General features: G+C 36.4%; 1 protein-coding gene across 1 annotated transcript in view; it reads right to left on the bottom strand.

Annotated features, from left to right (window-relative positions):
• Positions 1-915: 915 nt before the first annotated feature.
• Positions 916-21,808, bottom strand: part of LOC140160738 (motile sperm domain-containing protein 2-like) — a 47,079-nt gene continuing 26,186 nt past the window's right edge. Inside the window, exons 10-16 of the mRNA XM_072184037.1 lie at positions 18,669-18,755; positions 15,451-15,512; positions 14,245-14,362; positions 11,875-11,971; positions 6,571-6,700; positions 3,602-3,686; positions 916-1,190 (exon numbers count right to left, since the gene is read on the bottom strand). Of these exons, the coding sequence (XP_072040138.1) occupies positions 966-1,190; positions 3,602-3,686; positions 6,571-6,700; positions 11,875-11,971; positions 14,245-14,362; positions 15,451-15,512; positions 18,669-18,755 (804 nt within the window). The 3' untranslated portion in view covers positions 916-965. The remainder of the gene's footprint in view (positions 1,191-3,601; positions 3,687-6,570; positions 6,701-11,874; positions 11,972-14,244; positions 14,363-15,450; positions 15,513-18,668; positions 18,756-21,808) is intronic.

The following is a 21,808-nucleotide window of genomic DNA, read 5'->3' as shown; positions in this document are numbered from 1 at the left end:
GTGTGTGGAAGATTATTAAGGTCATGTCTTCCATAGGGGGTGTATAGATTTCAACTGGAATAGCCCAATTTGTCTCTAGACTATTGCAGCTGCTAGTATGTATGATACAGACATTACATGTGTTAGCACCAAAGAGATAGAACCCAAAGAGAACTAACTCTGTCATGTTTGTGGTGTCGCCCATGAGGGGCAAAATAGTGTACTATATTTTGACATGCGCTCGGCAAACTTTGATACAAAGTGTATATTTCTTTGTGTTCTGCGTGTAATGCATCGTGCTGATAGCGCATGTAAAGGACAAACCTTTGTAATGCTAAAACTTTTAAGCTTTAACATTACAAAGGTTTGTGTCTTTAAAAAGATGCAAATTGTTGTTCAATTTTGGACTTTTGCCAACAAATTCTGGAGGTACACTATTTGTCCTCCATGCATAACAAACCAATATGGGGGGTTTACCAATTTACCATAGTGTATACCCACAAGGCAATTCTGAGTCTGTACTCTTTGGGTTTAATCTCTTTGGTTGGCACTCTGGCACATTTCTTATTACATAATTAATACCGTATTTTGTCAAATAAACACCCCGAGGCGTTACATTTTCCCAAGGGGGGGCGTTTATTCAAGGTCAATTTTAGAACGATAATTCCTGTTAAAATCATTAGGTAAACTTAAAACTCACGCTAAAATGATGAACTATGAACTAGAAACACTGACTTCTGGTTCACTTCCGGGTTTCCAATCCAGATTTTCGCCAATTATTGACGCTATTATCGACCATGTGGGCAACTTGGTAAGCTTACTACACAAGATAGCTTGGAAATATCGGCATTTTTGAAACATCTTGGTTGAAAAAAAGTGGTGGGGCGTTTATTGGAGGGGGGGGGCGCGTTTATTTGAGGGGGGGGCAACTATTTGACGAAATACGGAATGCACAAAATATTCCTCCATGCCACTAGCATCCATTATTACACAGGTGTGTGGTTGAACACTTTTGTGTAGTGTTCTGCTGCATTGCTTTGCTGACCTGCTGGACAAACGCCCTCAACACCGTCGACATCAATCCACCCCATCAGCCACATACCGCACACAAGCGTCAACACGAAGATGCAGAAGAGTTGAATGCGAAGTATCATTTGTAAACGATAGGTGCGGCTCTCCAGTGAGGCGCTGTGTGCTTTGACGGTTTCCAGCTGTAAAATAATAATCAAATCAAGCAAATTTATAGACTGCTTTTTGTTTCTTTCATGTATTTTGCACTCAGATAACACCAATCTAGTCTGAAAAGCTATTTTATTGGAGAAGTGACTTCTCTGTCATGACAGTTGCTGGGTTCCTGGTACCACAGCGCTCAATCCACCACCGCCCATCTCAAGTAGGGGGAAGAAGCAGCAAGTTTGGTAGATTTGACCAAACAGGAATGATGTCTACCTGGCCTTTACTAGCTTTTAACATCGAGCTTCAAATTGTGCACATCCTAAACAAAATGTTGATGCTGATCACGCCAAGAAGCAGAGACAAAATCTGCTATGGCATTTCACTCTTTATACATGCCCACACAGTCTCATTTCTTACCATAATATTTGTTGTGATCTGACAAAGTCGTACAAATTAACCTTCAGGATTCTTTCATACAGGGTTCAAAAGAAATAACTCCCCCCCTAAAATTACAAAACATTTCTTTGCATAACTTGACATACATTTGTTTGATTTGAAAAATTTAAAACCTGTGAATAGAGGAATCTTTTTGCTACCCGCCCAATTTTCTTTTTTTTGAAAATCATTTTTGTTGGTCAAAAATTATCACATTTTCCAAAAATGATGCTTTCAGAAAAAGTTGCACTTTACCACATTATGTACAAAACATTCTCGATATTAATGTTATGGTTGATTTAATTCTTGGTTTTTTCCTTTACCTTTCTGTCTTCGATCCTTCAGGCACCCATGCAACCATAATTCAGTGCAAAACAAAGATTTGCAGAACTTAATTTTGGCGTAAAATGAGATTTTCTTTGAAGTTTTTAATCAGCATTGTTTTAAAATGATAAAATCACTAGGAAGGAGAAATGAGCTTTCCACACATACATTTGACGAAAAGGGTGAACATTTACCTGTATTGGGTCAGTTGAAGCATCTTGTATTTTGATTTAAAATGATGGCTTTCTTGGATAAAGGTGTAACACTCATGATGTGGCCACATGAAATTGGCTGCATGCAGTTAATTGGCTGAATGCTGACTTCCAACCTCCAATCTTTGTTGGCCATTTCTTCTTGTCATGTACGCCTTTATTCAAGAGAGCCGTTGCTATAGATCTTTGTAACTGTTTCAGTCTACAATTTGCAAGTAAATTTTTCATTTCTCCTAGCCAACAAAGGAAATCAGCATCACACTGCAAACCTTATTTCTAGTGATTTTACCATTTTTGAAACACCGACTGAAAACCCCATTTTTGTCAAAATTTATGTCAATGAATCATTATTTTATACCGAAAGATGATTGCATGGGTGACTGAGTAATCGGATACATAAAATTTAAGACAAATTAACTAACAATTTACATTGATCACGTTGATATCGAGAACGCTTTTGTACATTACATGTATAGGATGTTGAAAAGTGCAACTTTTTCTGAAAGCATCATTTTTGGAAAATGTGATAATTTTGATCAACCAAAAATGTTTTTCAAAAAAAAGAAAATTGGGAGGGTAGCAAAACGATTCCTCTATTCACAGGTTTTTAATTTTTTCAAATCAACCAAATGTATGTCAAGTTATGCAAAGAAATGCTTTGTAATTTTAGGGGGGGGGGGCGTTATTTCTTTTGAACCCTTATTTAAATTGCTCAAAATTGAATTTTCTACCTAACAAAAATTAATATTTCTTTCAAAAATGAGTTGCTTTTCATTGATTCATGTCATGTTTACTTGGTTATAACCCCATAAGTTCCATGGTGACTTTGTTTGGGAGTTTGATGTTAAAAGAGGCAGGAAAGATAACCAAAAAAATATCACATCAGGGGTGTATTTCACTATAACCTTTTAACCCTTCTTAACTCAAGTAACTATTCGTAAGTTATGAATATCCTAATACTAGACATACGTTTACGAAGGGTCCCTGTAGTAAATCCCTATTAGTTACGAAGGGTACCGTTTAGTGAAATACAACTTACGACTCATCGAAACTTACGAACGATTTTGAGACTTACAAAGCTTTGTAAAGTTTAGTGAAATGGACTACAGAACATAAAGAACATACTGCTATCAGAACAGAAATAAAGTCATAATACTTTTAACATTTTTCAAAAACCAGACATTTTTACGTCCATGCTCAGATTGAATGCCCTAAAAGAATTTGGTGCTAAGCCTCAAATATATGTACTTCTTTATTCTAACAACTCTGGGTACTGTTTTATTTTGGAATTAAGTATATAGATCATGCTATACAGGGTGGTCCAAAAAGAACTTTACATATTCTTAGACAGATATATATTTAAAATATGTAACAATATTGGGAATAGCTACTCTGAACTCCGAGAAATTAAGCTTTCAAATTGGGTAAAGTTCTTTTTGGACCACACTGTATTGTTTTTCTATTTTATGACTTACATTTTTGGACATTGCTAGCATATGTTCTCTTATCCATTTGAATTCCATTTCTTGGATTGAAGGCAAGTTGTATTGACATCTCATTCTGCATAGAAAAGGAAAAAAAAAAAAGATGAAAAATATGTTGGGTGATGATAACACAATGAATACCTGCAATAAGACAAGCAAATAAAGTGTGAACAATCAGTCCCTTATCAGACTTTGATGAAAATGACTTCAACATACTGGATGTATAAACTCCACTGATATGGATACAAATTAAAACTTTTTTCTCATATAATTTCCCAATTATGAAAGGATTAGGCCTAAAACAATTTGTTTGATTGATGTAACATAAAAAAAATTAGGGTAGGTAGGTCGGGCTTTTTTTCCAACTTTTTAACTTGAAAATTTCGTTTGATAAAGGCTTTGGAACTTTTTTTTTTTTTTTTTAATTTGTTTATTTTTATTTATTTTTAATTTTTTTTATTATTTATTTGCAAAAAAAAAAAGTCAGGGTCGGACCTATTTTTTAGGGTAGGTCGGGTTACGCCAATCAAACAATTTTATTTTTAGTCCTTACTGTTAACAAGTGATGTTAGAAGTCATGGTAAATATATTGTCATCATGTCGTACGTATGTCAAATATGTTGTCATTGTTTCAAAACTATTCGAGTGCCAAACTGAAGCCAATATCATACATAGTTCACCAAATAAGCATGATTATGGCAACAAATTGCAGCCACATACTCAATTACATCATAATCGTGCTATGAACTGGACTATCATTCACAGATGACGACACAATGATAATAGTCTAACGACATCAAGCGCATAGACGCTACTATGTGGCAATACAATACAATTCATTATTATGTTTTCAGAATCTTGCTTCCTATACCTCTCCACACAGTTTAAAACGCCAAATAAATAGCGCCACAAGGATTCTAATCCCCAGTGATTTTTAAAATCGCTGATTTTGCCGCCAATTTTAACATATTTTAAATAGAGCCGATTGTATGCGATCTAGACTATAGCAAACACAAACGCACTGTATGAGACATTTTTTATTGAAAATAAAAAATTCAGGTCACTCAGTCACAGTCACACCGTAGCGGCAGAAGTTTGCAATGGTTCTAGGCATGGAAATGCAACAATGTGGCATTTTTGTACTTGTTTACAACTAATAATAATGTGGTTTGGTGAAATCTCCGTACAAAACCTATTGTAAGTAGTAAAACTGGGCGCCAAACATTGTAAACACAACCAATAACAACAGCTTCATGGCTTCCGAATTCTACCCCCTCGCGTTTTCGGATCTCATTTTCTGACCAAACCTGGGGATTTTTACCTGCCAAAGGTCACTTTTTTGACTAATTACTACTACCAGAAGACTCCACAGTGTGTGATGTTAATACATGGTAGGGTTTTAGATATGAAATCGGCTGATATAGTCGTTCCAAATTCTGCACCCTTGCTTTTGGCTCTTGCATATGCATTGCAGTGCATTTTGTATAGAACTTTACAGGTATTGCCTTTCGTATTTCGTTATAAACACTTGCAATGACTAGAACTACCCCATTGTTTCAACCTTCGTAATTCGGTTATATCCTTTCGCAAGTTACGAATACCATTTCGATAGTCGTAACTTTACAAAGGGTTCCTGTCATGCCTGTACAATCACGAATGAAGTAGTCTCAATTTCTATTTTTTCCAGCAGAATAATCAATCTCTATTAGTGAAAAGTAGGCCGTAAATTATTTTAGTGAAATGTATTTTACAATGCGTCATAAGTTACAAAGAATTTTGAGACTTCCGAAAAGCTGCATACTAACGAAGCGTTGCTGTTGTAACTTGTAAATGTTTGTGAAATGGTCCCTCGTAAATGTTATGGAAATTTATGGAGTTCCGGAAATAGGGGCCAAAAAATCCCGACTTGGGATGGGAAGTGGTGGATTGAGCGCTGTGGTACCAGGTACCAAGCACCCAGCAACTGTCATGGCAGAGAAATCACTTTTTAGACTAGGATCTGTTGGTCTTATCTGAGTGCAAAATACATGAAGGAAACAGAAACGTGAGCACCCCCCTTCCCTTGTCTTTTGGTTATGTTATGTGATGTTGATTTATTTTGTTAATTTCATTTGATTTCAGGGAAAGGCTAACTTTCAGACCTTTTTGGTCTTCCAGCCTTTTCCTCCATATGTACCGTGTTTATATTTTTATGTAATGTCTTTGATTTTTATGGAAATAAAATATGAATGAATGAATGAATGAATGAATGAATGAAAAAGCAGTCTACAAATTTTTTCAAATTTTTTTTTTCAATTTTTTTTTTTTTAGCTGTAGGTATGTTGGAGCAGTCGATTTTGACCCCAAAAAATCAAGAAAAATTAAAAAGAAAAAAAAAAAATGAGAACAAAATACAAAATAAGATCCTGAAAACATAATAATGATAAAATTGGATGTTTTTTTCACCCAATGCAAATTTATTAGTCTTGCTATGAGTTTTAAAATATTGGACTCGACTACGTCCTGTCCAATATTTTAAAACTCATAGCTCTACCAATAAATTTGTGCATTGGGTTCAAACCATCCAATTTTATATCATAGTTGATGGGAAAATACCTCTTGATATAATTGGAGACAGAATTAAAAAGACTAATTTGTATCTGATGTCTGATCTGTACATCAAACTAAACACTACAACTTAACCATCTCAAAAGTTAGGTCTTAGTAATGGGAAACTTTCTTTCCTGAAGGCACCATGTCAACAATACTTTTTGCCTTGTAAAAGTACAAAAGATTTGTGCCATTTTCTGCAATTCCTTTTCTCTGATGAAGGCACCGAATGAATCAACCTCCTTTTATGAACTAATAACCAATCACGGGTTATATGGAGTTTGATTGACAGAGCTTGACAGTGATGTCAGTCGCAAACTTGTCTTTTTAATTTTGTCTCAGATTATCAAATTATCTTTATTTTTCATTACCTATGTTCCACAATATTCCCTCTGGGTACTCTTCTCCAGTAATTAGACAATTCTGCCGGTGTCCTAATCACTTCCCCTAGTTCTGTTGATAAAATTAAAAACTTGTCCTTGGCTACTTCTTCTTGATTTCCTATAAAGAAAAAAAAATACATAGAGTAAACCCACAGCAGCTGATAGGTGTATCCCATCATGCTCTGCAGTACCATAGTAGAACTGCACATGCCATAGAAAGTGTACACAAAATCCCTCACTTCAACTTTCAATTACTCACTTATATCAGGGGAGCTTAGACTTTTGTTTGAAAAAATATGATCTCTAAAGTGTTGTGAAACTATCCATAGCTCTCAATATCTAAGCGGCTCTTGTTTATATTTTGTATACATTTGCTATGGAGCAAGCAGATAGACTGCAATGCATGATGGGATACTCCCTTTAGCTGCTGTGTAGTAAACCAATGAATTATACACCAGATGAAATATGGATATCTCCCTATACTTTCTGAGTTATGCAGAACACAGTTTGCAGGCATTATTACTTCTGAAGAAAGAAAGAATTTGCAGAAACAACCTGATCTACCAGACTAATGTTGCCTGTTTTGTTTACAGGCTGTATCAAAAATATTATTTTCCATCAGTTTCCAGTGATTATGGACTACACTGCCACATTCAAATTCAACATTAGAACCATGTAACTTACCAATTACAGTGGAAATTCCAATTGAATGAACACAGCCTGACATAACATGACGTTTTTTTTGCATACACTGCGCGATGCACGCCAGCGTGTACGACTGTGCATGAGTACCGGTACCACAGAAGTGAATCCAACCAAGCCAACGCTCTCGTGATTGGTTAGTATTGTATCCAAGGTCGTGCGTTCGCGTTGTAGTTTGAAATACGCGATATACGATCACGGTTGGATCAAGTACAGCTTTTGAAAGCTGTGTTCATTCAATTGGAATTCTTACTGTAAGTTATAAAGGTTTGTATATCTGTTAATTGTGGTCATTTCATGATGATCCCCGCTTGCATTTGGTAGAAGGCAGTTTCTCAACAAACATCCAAACTGATGGAAAACAATCATTTTGATATAGCCTGTATAGACACTAAAGCACAGGGTTCAGTAGGTTGCATCAGACGCCTCTCATGTCAATCAATTTTGTTGTACCTACAATCTTCAAAAAAAGTACTTGGAACGCTTGGCACACTCTGTTGAAATTCCGTGCAAAATTTCATATGATCATGGAAATGATGTATATTGTGCTTGGGAACAAGCATGACATCTACAACAATGATTTACCCTTCCCCTCTCCCCATCAATCAATGTTGGAATACACTGAGAAACCGCTGAAGACATTGGCATTTCTCAACATTGCACAGGGGAGAGGGGGTGACAGTTTTTCGTTGTTTACACTCAAGCGTTCCAAGAATTATTTCGATAATTGTAGTCTCAAACTGTTCCACTTGCTAAAATATTAACCTCCACCAAGCTAAAATTAAATCGGAAGTCGCCTAGGATGGCAGCCGTTGGCTTAAAGTTCCGGCAGGTATACTGAAATGGGTTGCACAATCGTCAAAAGGAAGCTATTCTTAATACAGAGATTTACAGTACACAATAATGGCTGCCAATTACATTATTGGTTACTGTGGGTATGTTTGGTCCTTTTATTATCCCAAATTGCATTATTTAGATTATTTAGCAGATGACACCTATTAACCTACAATGTTGCTAAACTAAATCTGCCTTCCTTAGGCGTCATGACACAAAGAAATACTTGAGAACTGTCCAATATAAGAAGCATTAATATACCAATAAGGCAGCTGCTGATCAATTTTAGCATGATATGCCTTGGAAAGAAAACTGTTTCCCATCAGACACATGTTGGAACTTCGGTCTATATATGTCTTGACCAATATACAGGGTATACAGCTATATATTGGCACCAAATACAACAGTATTCTAGCAGGGAGCTGCAAAAATAGTTTGAAAGAGTTAGTACATCTAAACATGGCACCATTGATTGGCTAATAAAGCATACAAGAGCCCTACCTGATAGTAACGTGATAGTAATATTGATAGAAGCTCCTGGATTGATAGGTCCTGCACTGGGTCGCACTCTATAATACTGGTGTGGTAATCATACAAGAGCCTTACCTGATAGTAATGTGATAGTAATATTGATAGACGCTCCTGGATTGATAGGTCCTGCACTGGGTCGCACTCTATAATACTGGTGTGGTAATCATACAAGAGCCTTACCTGATAGTAATGTGATAGTAATATTGATAGACGCTCCTGGATTGATAGGTCCTGCACTGGGTCGTACTCTATAATACTGGTGTGGTAATCATACAAGAGCCATACCTGATAGTAATGTAATAGTAATATTGATAGAAGCTCCTGGATTGATAGGTCCTGCACTGGGTCGCACTCTATAATACTGGTGTGGTAATCATACAAGAGCCTTACCTGATAGTAATGTGATAGTAATATTGATAGAAGCTCCTGGATTGATAGGTCCTGCACTGGGTCGCACTCTATAATACTGGTGTGGTAATCATACAAGAGCCTTACCTGATAGTAATGTAATAGTAATATTGATAGAAGCTCCTGGATTGATAGGTCCTGCACTGGGTCGCACTCTATAATACTGGTGTGGTAATCATACAAGAGCCTTACCTGATAGTAATGTGATAGTAATATTGATAGAAGCTCCTGGATTGATAGGTCCTGCACTGGGTCGCACTCTATAATACTGGTGTGGTAATCATACAAGAGCCTTACCTGATAGTAATGTAATAGTAATATTGATAGAAGCTCCTGGATTGATAGGTCCTGCACTGGGTCGCACTCTATAATACTAGTGTGGTAATCATACAAGAGCCTTACCTGATAGTAATGTGATAGTAATATTGATAGAAGCTCCTGGATTGATAGGTCCTGCACTGGGTCGCACTCTATAATACTAGTGTGGTAATCATACAAGAGCCTTACCTGATAGTAATGTGATAGTAATATTGATAGAAGCTCCTGGATTGATAGGTCCTGCACTGGGTCGCACTCTATAATACTGGTGTGGTAATCATACAAGAGCCTTACCTGATAGTAATGTAATAGTAATATTGATAGAAGCTCCTGGATTGATAGGTCCTGCACTGGGTCGCACTCTATAATACTGGTGTGGTAATCATACAAGAGCCTTACCTGATAGTAATGTGATAGTAATATTGATAGAAGCTCCTGGATTGATAGGTCCTGCACTGGGTCACACTCTATAATACTGGTGTGGTAATCATACAAGAGCCTTACCTGATAGTAATGTGATAGTAATATTGATAGAAGCTCCTGGATTGATAGGTCCTGCACTGGGTCGCACTCTATAATACTGGTGTGGTAATCATACAAGAGCCTTACCTGATAGTAATGTGATAGTAATATTGATAGAAGCTCCTGGATTGATAGGTCCTGCACTGGGTCGCACTCTATAATACTGGTGTGGTAATCATACAAGAGCCTTACCTGATAGTAATGTGATAGTAATATTGATAGAAGCTCCTGGATTGATAGGTCCTGCACTGGGTCGCACTCTATAATACTGGTGTGGTAATCATACAAGAGCCTTACCTGATAGTAATGTGATAGTAATATTGATAGAAGCTCCTGGATTGATAGGTCCTGCACTGGGTCGCACTCTATAATACTGGTGTGGTAATCATACAAGAGCCTTACCTGATAGTAATGTGATAGTAATATTGATAGAAGCTCCTGGATTGATAGGTCCTGCACTGGGTCGCACTCTATAATACTAGTGTGGTAATCATATAAGAGCCTTACCTGATAGTAATGTGATAGTAATATTGATAGAAGCTCCTGGATTGATAGGTCCTGCACTGGGTCGCACTCTATAATACTGGTGTGGTAATCATACAAGAGCCTTACCTGATAGTAATGTGATAGTAATATTGATAGAATCTCCTGGATTGATAGGTCCTGCACTGGGTCGCACTCTATAATACTGGTGTGGTAATCATACAAGAGCCTTACCTGATAGTAATGTGATAGTAATATTGATAGAAGCTCCTGGATTGATAGGTCCTGCACTGGGTCGCACTCTATAATACTAGTGTGGTAATCATACAAGAGCCTTACCTGATAGTAATGTGATAGTAATATTGATAGAAGCTCCTGGATTGATAGGTCCTGCACTGGGTCACACTCTATAATACTAGTGTGGTAATCATACAAGAGCCTTACCTGATAGTAATGTGATAGTAATATTGATAGAAGCTCCTGGATTGATAGGTCCTGCACTGGGTCGCACTCTATAATACTAGTGTGGTAATCATACAAGAGCCTTACCTGATAGTAATGTGATAGTAATATTGATAGACGCTCCTGGATTGATAGGTCCTGCACTGGGTCGCACTCTATAATACTAGTGTGGTAATCATACAAGAGCCTTACCTGATAGTAATGTGATAGTAATATTGATAGAAGCTCCTGGATTGATAGGTCCTGCACTGGGTCGCACTCTATAATACTAGTGTGGTAATCATACAAGAGCCTTACCTGATAGTAATGTGATAGTAATATTGATAGACGCTCCTGGATTGATAGGTCCTGCACTGGGTCGAACTCTATAATACTAGTGTGGTAATCATACAAGAGCCTTACCTGATAGTAATGTGATAGTAATATTGATAGAAGCTCCTGGATTGATAGGTCCTGCACTGGGTCGCACTCTATAATACTGGTGTGGTAATCATACAAGAGCCTTACCTGATAGTAATGTAATAGTAATATTGATAGAAGCTCCTGGATTGATAGGTCCTGCACTGGGTCGCACTCTATAATACCGGTGTGGTAATCATACAAGAGCCTTACCTGATAGTAATGTGATAGTAATATTGATAGAAGCTCCTGGATTGATAGGTCCTGCACTGGGTCGCACTCTATAATACTGGTGTGGTAATCATACAAGAGCCTTACCTGATAGTAATGTGATAGTAATATTGATAGAAGCTCCTGGATTGATAGGTCCTGCACTGGGTCGCACTCTATAATACTGGTGTGGTAATCATACAAGAGCCTTACCTGATAGTAATGTGATAGTAATATTGATAGAAGCTCCTGGATTGATAGGTCCTGCACTGGGTTGCACTCTATAATACTGGTGTGGTAATCATACAAGAGCCTTACCTGATAGTAATGTGATAGTAATATTGATAGAAGCTCCTGGATTGATAGGCCCTGCACTGGGTCACACTCTATAATACTGGTGTGGTAATCATACAAGAGCCTTACCTGATAGTAATGTGATAGTAATATTGATAGAAGCTCCTGGATTGATAGGTCCTGCACTGGGTCGCACTCTATATCTATCTGGTGTGGTAGTTTTCACCTATAAATTGAATTTTTCAGTTCAGATGGAAAAAATTAAATGATATAAGATTATTGCAGGTAATTATACAGCAGCAGATTTTAGTTACATGTATAGGCATAAACCTGTTCATACACAGATAGTGGACATATAATGAATGGAAATATCACTTTTCACAGTTGCATGAATGCCCCTTATACAGGGTGAGTAAAAAAAAAGTGCAATAGAAAAAAGAATCAATTTTTATTTAAGAACCGGGTTGAACCTTTTACGTTTTTAAACATTTTTATAAATAACATATCCATTTGTGATCTTGTGTGAAAAAATCAAGGAATTAGCATTTACCGTTTTGTTTTTATGACACATTTTATAGCGATACCCAATTTTAATGTTTGTCCAAGAGACACCTAAAATTTGAATGTCAGCCCACTCTGTGTAAGGTAGATTTGGAACAACTGCCAGTTTCTTAACCTCATTGGCATTGAAATAAAATGGAGCACCCAAAGTGTTATTGCCCTTGGTCTTGTTTAAGGAGAAGAAACATTATTTGTTGTTATTTTAATTTTCCATTTATTTTAAAGATGTTTATTCTCTATCAAAACCATATAAATTTGTAGGCGGGTTTTTCAAATGCCGAAATGAAATGCGTGCAAATTGGAGTGGAGTGAATTACAAAACATCCAGTAAGTTGGACATATTGGGATTTAAAAAAACTGGAGTTGGAGTCGAGTGAGGTATGAAGGACTTAAAGTAATGTTAGAAAGTTTGTTTGAACAGAAAAAAAAAAAAAAAACCGCAAAAATCAACCTTATTTAAAGGAAATCTGTACCATAAACTAATCAATGGCTATATAGTTGCAGTAATAATAAAAACGACAAACAGTAAAAGTCCCAAGCTTATATACGTCCAAATAAAGGAGAAATTCTTAATTCCTTACGACAATCAGCGATCGCTTTGTAATCCATGGTGGCGCCATATTGATACCTGATGCATTTTATTACGCTGTCACGGTACCCCGATTTTGAAACCAGCGAAATCCGTTACCACGAGCCTCGTCCCTCGTGAACTTTGGTGACACGGCGAATACTACCAAAGTTCAGATTCAACATTCGCTCAAAAGAAAACGCGACAATTTTACCCATAAAACTACAGAAGAACATAAAAAATGTATTTTAAGTAATATTTATGATCAACAATGTCTTTTGAGAACGAAAAGTAAAAACAGCACTAAAAACCAAAATTAAGCTGTGGGGGTTGCGAATGCCATAGCAACACACGCTCGCCGCGGGTCTGTGTGAAAGGTTACACTGACCGCTTGCGGCAGAAAGGAGCTATCATGGTGGCTTCCATGAATCGCAGAAACGAAGGATTAAAAGTGCTTTTTCTTTGTTAGGAATATTCAAATTCATATAGACCGTCTGGTATGTTTAATTTAGGGGTATATAACTATATTAGCCATTGATTAGTTTATGGTACAGATTTCCTTTAAGTTAAAGTCAGTTTCAGAGCTGGTGCATTTATCGTGCATTGTGTGCTCCCATTCAAAATACATGGTACCTCGTGGACAAATAATGAAATTGGGTAATCGCATCAAAAGGACTCATAAAAATGAAACGGTAGAAGCGAGTCACTTAATTTTCGCACAGAAGGTGACTATTGAGTGTGGCATTTATAGAAACTTTCAATATTGGGAAAGTTCAACTTGGTTCTTACATAAATATCGATTCTTTGCTCTATTGCACTTTTTTTTACTCACCCTGTATAACTGCCCCAAAATGCAGACTATGTATTCCTACTATAGTGTGTCTCATCTCAAGTTGAGAGTAACGCCATGTTGGATTTTGCAGTGGCAGATTCGAATTGGTGTGCTTATGCTGTTGCGTTGCTAGCATATATGGACAAAGGCGTGTGTAAACGCCCCACAGGGTTAGGTTAGTGCACATGATTCAAATCTACCACTGCGAGATCCAACACGGTGTTACTCTACACTTGAGATAAGACAGATTATATCTAACTGAGGATGTAAAGCAATCTTATACATTGGATATAAATTAGTATTCTTCATTCTTGCCTATCAAACACAACTGTTTTTCCCTGTCAACAGCGGACCAATTTCAAATTTCAATTCTTGAATGCAATTTTGTGCAAATTGATACCCACTGTTCTTGGTGCAGCTGCAATTGGATAGCCAGGTTTCATCATTTATTCTCATTTAGGGGTAATTTCCCACCTCTACACTCATGCTGAATGTTAATGACATCACATAATCCTGACATAGTATTTTAAAGACATACCTTATATGCTATTTTCTTATCTGTTGTATTGGTAAGACTGAGGACTAAAGATGGATCAACAGTGGAAGGATCTTCATCACGCACAGGTGCTGGATTAAATGTCAGCTGCTCACCAGGTCTATAAAAGAGACAGATATTTTCAAGGACTTTTAAGGACCTTGTGCAAATTTCCAGAACTTTCAAGGCCTTGAAAAGGTGTTTTCAAATTCAAGGATTTTCACGGACTGCGGGAACCCTGTGTATTTCACATTCCAGGACGTAAGCTGTTTTTTACAAATTGAATTTACTAAAACCAAACAAATAAACAGAGTAAATATTTTAATCAACTGTACTTTTTTCTTGTTGTATATTTGAATATCAATAAGCTTTACCACCATAGTGTGTCTCATCTCAAATTGAGAGTAACGCCATGTTTGATTACGCTGGGGCAGATTCGAATTAGTGCACTTATGCGGTTACATTGCCAGCATATGGACAAGTCACCCTCCTACGTGTGTATATGTGCAGAATTCAAACCTGCCACTGCAAAATTCACCAATGAGACAAGACAGACCACAATTAAATTCAAATGTTTCCCATTTAGTCAATGTCGCAGCAAGTGGTCCTACCATGGACTGAACATCATGCACCAGAAACCAGAGGTACCTTTAATCTCTACACTCTCCGTGTATCTTTCCCCTATGGCTTGAGAGCACATAATCATCTACCAAATTGAATGAACAGGTCATTGTTTGATGGAAGACAACCTCTGAATTACCATTTGCATATCCCTTCTCCCATAAGTTCCATGTGATTCTCATACTATACGCCGTAGAAGTGACGTCATAATCGGACTAACTACCATAGCAATAGATGAATACAATTTTTGAATAGACCGCCCTGCACTACAAGCAGATTGTACTAATCACCTGTGTATGTCAGCAAACATAGATTGAATACAATACCGCTCTTTTCAAAGATACTTCTCTTACAGGTGCGAGTGATCAGCCTTTCTTTGACATGTATGGTTCAATGCATTGGTACCGCGTGAACGATGTAGTGTAGGGCGGTATAGTCAAAATTGTATTCATCTATTGCTATGGTAGTTAATCCGATTAACTATGTCACTTCTACGGTGTATACCCCACCATTAGATTAACACAATGTTATGGTTCACTACCTAATCCTAAAATATCAATACATCCCAGTATCCTTGTGCTACAATACCTTATTGTCAGTAGTGGTCCTCTGGCTACATCTTTGATTTTGGATTTCTTGGCTGATTTTCTCTGTTGGTAAATAACAAAAATCAACTTAATTATGATTACATTTATGGACGTGTGGACTTTTATAGGAATGGGTCATATTTTATGGGTTAATTTTAAAAGAATGGCATATGCTACTATAAATATGGGTTGATTTATTACCCACTGGCGGCAAACCTGTACCAAGTTTTGAATCAAGTACCTTCCTGGTACACATACCTACTATAAAGGATGAAATATAAATATGTGACACGATCAAGGGAAATGAGTCGGATGTCGCTAATATTGATTTTGAGATATTGGCAAAGAAAGTGTTAAAATTCTTTTGTTTTATATTGTTTTCAGCGATTGATAAATTGACGAATTCACAAAAGAAATTCAGTATCAACATGGGGTTTTCAGTTTCTGAAAGCCCTAAATGTCCTCTTTAGAAACATGTGTAAAACTCATTTTCGACCAGGGCCGACATGTGACTCATTCCCCTTGATCATGTCACATATTATGACACTTTATAATAGCTGTAGTATGTTTGACAAAGACTTTAATCATTGTGATTGTGAGCAGGAGTAGATAAATAAGCTTTATATCAGCAGGCAGGACATGAGGAACACAGTTCAGATCATTTATACTCCAAAAAATATGTGTAATACTGCCTACTACCTTCTTAAACACTTAAGAATGTTCTTGCAATCTTATTGGTTCTTACCTGTGTGATATAGCACGATATTACACACGCTATTTGAATCAATCAGAGGTGCCAGTGGCGTGCGCAAAGGGGGAGCAGGGGGGCACGTGCCCCCACTTTTGGTGGTCATTCGGGGGGAAACGCTAAAATCGCACCTTACACACCTAAATCAGACTCCATTCGGGGGAACTGAACAACCTGGCCCCCACTTTCAATGTTCTGCGCACGAAACTGAGAGGTGCATTGCAACAAAGGAACTGATCGATTCTAAGCCCTAGGTAATTCCTTGTAAAATGTAGGAATTAATTTGATTAAAATTTGGTATACTTATGATTAATATATTTATTTGAATTGAAGTGTTTAAGAATGAGCATAAAGGTATTGTTTTTAGCCGCTGCCGTGCATCTATTGCCTCATATAACATGCGACATCATTATTTTTGGCATAAAGCAACTCGGGTTCACCTCATTGTTTTACTCAAAATAACGATGTCGCCCGTGTTATATGAGACGATAGATGTACTCCAGCGGCTAAAAACAAAACCTTTATTCTCTAAATAATACATATATGGCCACAGATGGATTTCACAAAGATTTCTATTTTTATTTTAAGAAACTCACCATAAAATTACAAGTAGCGTGTCCTTGTCACAAATTTGCAATGAGTTCCTGTTTATTTTGTGAAACCACAACTTACAATGTGTCCACAATAAGCATCACAAACAAATATTAGTGAAATCCACCCCATATGTGACATGATCAAGGAGAATGAGAATGAGTCACATGTCGACCCTGGTCGAAAATGAGTTTGACATATGTTTCTAAAAAGGACATTTAGAGCTTTCTGAAACTGAAAACCCCATGTTGATACGACTTTTCTTTGCAAAGTTACATCATCAATCGCTGAAAACAATATAAAACAAAAGAATTTTAACACTTTCTTCGCTAATATCTCAAAATCAATATTAGCGACATCCGACTCATTTCCCTTGATAGTGTCACATTATGTGATATTTAAGGGCATGGGATAAGAGAAACATAACCATATTATTGAAGAGATTCACCAGGATTGTCTAGATTAAAGTAATTACTAGAGTTCTCATATCAAATCCAACTATTTACAATGATTAGTGGTTATATACCACTAATAGGCCTGGGCGATACACAGAAATACGAAGAGTAACTATTTGTTTGCATGGCATCTAAAAAGACTGCATTAAAATCGCTGAAATTGATCAAGTTATATAGCAAAAAAAGTACTTTTTAGGGTTTGATGCTTCAAAATGGTATATTTTCTCTCATTAAATGACATTTTTGTTGTAATAGTACTAAAATTCATACGCACAGCTTCGGTTTTGAGTAAATATTCGCCCTACCATATTGTAACTTTCAGCTTCGAGGGCGCACTGCCATTTTAAGGTGTTTACGGTTCAGTGCGTTAAACAAGAAAAGTCTCAGGTCAACCTATGTTGAGTTTTTGATCATTTGGCATCTAAATCATATAGTTTCACCTGATTTTAGTGGCATTTAACTGTAAGAGTTCTGAATATGAGAAAATTCTACCCGAAATTGGCCATTTTCCCATTGAAACCCATGTAATACATAATTAGTGGTATTTAACCTAGTGACATTTTACAACATTACCAACTGATTGATTCTTTTTGGCTGAGCTGTATCTAGTACTCATGATAAGTTCCCAAGATGGATAAGCGAGTCCATTTGGATCAGGAGGCACAACAAGCAAGCTATGAACACTGATGGGGAGCAGCTTATTATCTCAGTCATGCAAACAATCAGCTTATCCAAGGAAAATCAACTGGCGACACTATTATAGCTAAGACAGCAAGTGCTAGTACTGGATACAGCTCGGTCAAGAAGCAACCAGCCAGTTGCTAAACGTCTCTATTAATTGTGAGTACCTGGATTTGATATGAGAACTCTAGTATAAAATACAATGTATAACCATATTAATAGCTTGCTAATATTACTGTATTATTAGGCTTGATGAAACCATATTTTGTTTAAGAGTGCAACAATTTGTGTTAAATATAAAACAGCTCTCAGTGTCCCATGGATTTTCGGGCCTAAGGTCTGTATGCACAAAACAAGTTAGACCAGGTCTAACTTTAGACCTGCTATAACTATGAAGATTAGTTCTACAGAAAAGGAACTTTTTGGTATTTACATACCTTATTCTATAATATTGTAGATACTGTTAAGGGCAAATACACATAGCTTAAATATTAAATAGCTGCAGTTTAAATTTTGGACTTTACTAGGAGTAAAGGAGGAAAAGAAAAGATTAACGGGATCCCTCCTTAAGTCTAACCTCAAAAGTTAGACCTGGTCTAACTTGTGTTTTGGCATACGGATCTTAGAGCCTGAAATGAATAGTCATAAGATATGCTAATCCTTCATGTGCGGCCTATAATATTATCAAGGGCCTGTAGAATTTCAGACCTAAATATCTATTTACATATTCTTTTTTCGACATACTTGTTTTAATCTTGAAAGTGTTGATGATGTTGAAAGCATGGAATGGTCTCTGTTCTCATTGTCCTCTGTATCAGGAGAAAATGTGACCTGTGCATGTGAAATGAGTGATAGACAACAACGTCAAGGGTTATGACCAATGTAGGGGGAAGAAAGAACTTAAAGAACAAGCCCCATCAGAGCAGTTCTTCTGGGGTGAACCAAACCTGCCTGGTTATCAAAGTAATCAGAAACAAGGTTAGCTCTGAATTTGAAGGTGCTAATTGATGAAATGATATCAATTAGCACCTGTCTAATCCACAGATAACCTTGTCACTGATTAATTTGATAACCAGGCAGGTTTGGTTCACCCCAGAAGAACTGCTCTGGCAGGACTGCCTCTTTAAGGCATGTAATAAAGTGCAACATTTTACACACATTTCCTGTTGGGTTAAATTAATGCTGTTAGTGTGTTTTCCAATCATCACTTTGAATTGCTACAACATTCTGCTCAAATGGATACCTATGCTTGGTGCATTGCTTTCTGTTTTCTCTCAGTGGCAGTAATGCTGCAGTGCAATTCTCTCTGTATTTGTCACAACGCTTTGTTCTTTACGTTTTGTCCAAGCAGCTTTAATAGACACAAAACGTTGAAATATAAATGGGCCTTTAGAAAATGTTAAGTACCATATTAATTGACAAGTAAATTTACTTACAGGAACGCAAAAAAATGCATATTTATAGGAAGTTTCAATCCCTGAAAGAATTCTTGTGATTAAAAAAACCCACAACTTATAGGTAAATGAACGCATATTACTTGTTGGGAGAGAAATTAGACAAAATAATGCACACACGTTAATGTTGATGTGTCGGATGCACAAGCCCTGAAGGGGGAGTGCATTAGATGTATCAATATCAGCGCAAGTGCATTATTGTGTGACCCTTAAGGGTATCCGTAGGGAGAACACTTTGTTTTACGGCCAGGTCTGGCCAGGTGCATGTTTGTTCGCAGTCTACAGGTGTAACTAGGTTGTTGTATATTCTATAATTTTCCTGGTGTGTTAACTGTGATTACATCTAGACACCAGTTTATTTTTTATTTGAACGGGACCCTAATTTAATGAGAAAATCGCCGAAAAGAGGCCCGGCAAAAGCCGATTTGCAGACAATTTTGTAGCTACAGACAGCTCAGTATTCCATATAACAACTACGGAAACCAATCAGTGCCAGAAGTGTTGATTTATATTTCATCCACTTAGATTTGGCTTAACCCACTAAAAGGTAAAACTTTCAGGCTGATCATTTTAATTATAAATGTAGTGTGTGTGTAAAAGTATATTTCTCAAAATGGAGGAGAGCGCCTATGACTATTGTCCGTTCTGTCTACATGGTCTATGATAATTATTTTCTTACGAAACAGACCACGGTTGCCAAACAAATGAGGGCAAACCGCTGGTCAAATCATTGAAATTTTTTTTTATCAACCGTTGGTTTCTATGAGATAAAAAACTACCAGAAGTCGCGTAAGCCAATGTTGAGAAGTCATGCAATAATTTTCTTAACCATCAATTGGTGTCTATAGGACAGGAAATTGTCGCGAAGAAATCTTCAAAACTCATCCTATTGACCTAGGCCTATAACATCGCACCGCATTGTGAGGTGAACGAACTGAATGTTGACATTGTATTCAGGATTTAAAACAAGAACTGTCTTTAACCAGACAATGCGGTTGGTATAAAACATAGCGTGTGATATCATGATATCAACTTCAAAATCTAAAAACAAAAGTAAAGAAATAATTTAGGGCGAAATAAATAAACAGCGTACAGTAGGTGCTATCTTGTCAATAATGATAAGAGGAACATGAAAAAAACCAGCAGCGAGCATGCACCCCAGTAAAGAGTTAAATAAAGCAAGGAAAAATCATAATGTGCAGAAGGCCTACTTTTCGCATGATATTCACAGAAACAAAAATAAAGAACTAAAGATCTAAAAACAAAAGTAAAGAAAATGAGGGCGAAATAAATAAACAGCGTACAGCATGTGATGATAATTATACACAACGACCAAAAATTAAAAAAATACTTAACACGCGACATAAATAAACAGCCATCTATCAAGAATGACAAGAGGAACATGAAAAAAAAACCACCTAATATATGAGAGCATGCACCCCAATAAAGAATTGCTTTAAAATTAAAAAAAATACTTAACACGCGACATAAATAAACAGCCATCTATCAAGAATGACAAGAGGAACATGAAAAAAAACCACCTAATATATGAGAGCATGCACCCCAATAAAGAATTGCTTTAAAATAAAACAATGAAAAATCATGACATGTGAAATGTATGTTGATACACTTATAAATAATACTCAAGGGTGAAATAAAAACACCTTATCTACCGATATTTCCACAGTTAAACATACTCAGTGATCACTTGTACTAAAACAAAAATAAAGAAATACTTCACAAATGATAAGAGGAACACATAAAAAATAAATAAGCGAGCATGTCCCCAAAAAAATTAGTAAAAGATAAAATAATGATAAAACGTATAAGAAGGGGCAAAATATTTGTCGCAAAAAACTTATTAAATGCTCATTTGCTCTGAGATATTTAATGTTTGCAATTTACTCCTAGTTTATCATTTATTTATTATTTATCTAGGCTTATATATCTTTTATTTATTTATCTATTAATTTATCTATTTATCAATTTATTTCAATATCATTATTATTAAGTGCCTATTTATAATGATATTTAAATCTATCAACATTATGCTTACGCTATCCAGGAGTTATTATCCCACTTGAAATCGCCATATAAACACAAATTAATAAAGAAATACCCAATGGGTGAAATAAAAGCATGATCTATCTTTTCAAGAATGAAAAGAGGATATAAAAATATAACAGAGCATGTCCTATAAACATGATAAAGAATTATTTAAAATCGTACAAATGTGAAACATGTAATATGACATATACTTAAAGGGATCTGGAATGAGCGTTTTGAGCGTTTCGACAGTATTTTTGTGGGAAATGAGAGCACATCAGACATATCGAATTGCATTCTGAATACGAAGAATGTCTTTCTCATATCAAATAATTTTCATTTTTTGAAATTCACGATATAATGCAAATTTTATGACAAATTATT

The sequence above is a fragment of the Amphiura filiformis genome, chromosome 9, assembly GCF_039555335.1.
Source record: "Amphiura filiformis chromosome 9, Afil_fr2py, whole genome shotgun sequence".
NCBI classification, from domain to species: Eukaryota; Metazoa; Echinodermata; class Ophiuroidea; order Amphilepidida; family Amphiuridae; genus Amphiura; species Amphiura filiformis.
This window is presented reverse-complemented; position numbering and strand designations above follow the sequence as displayed.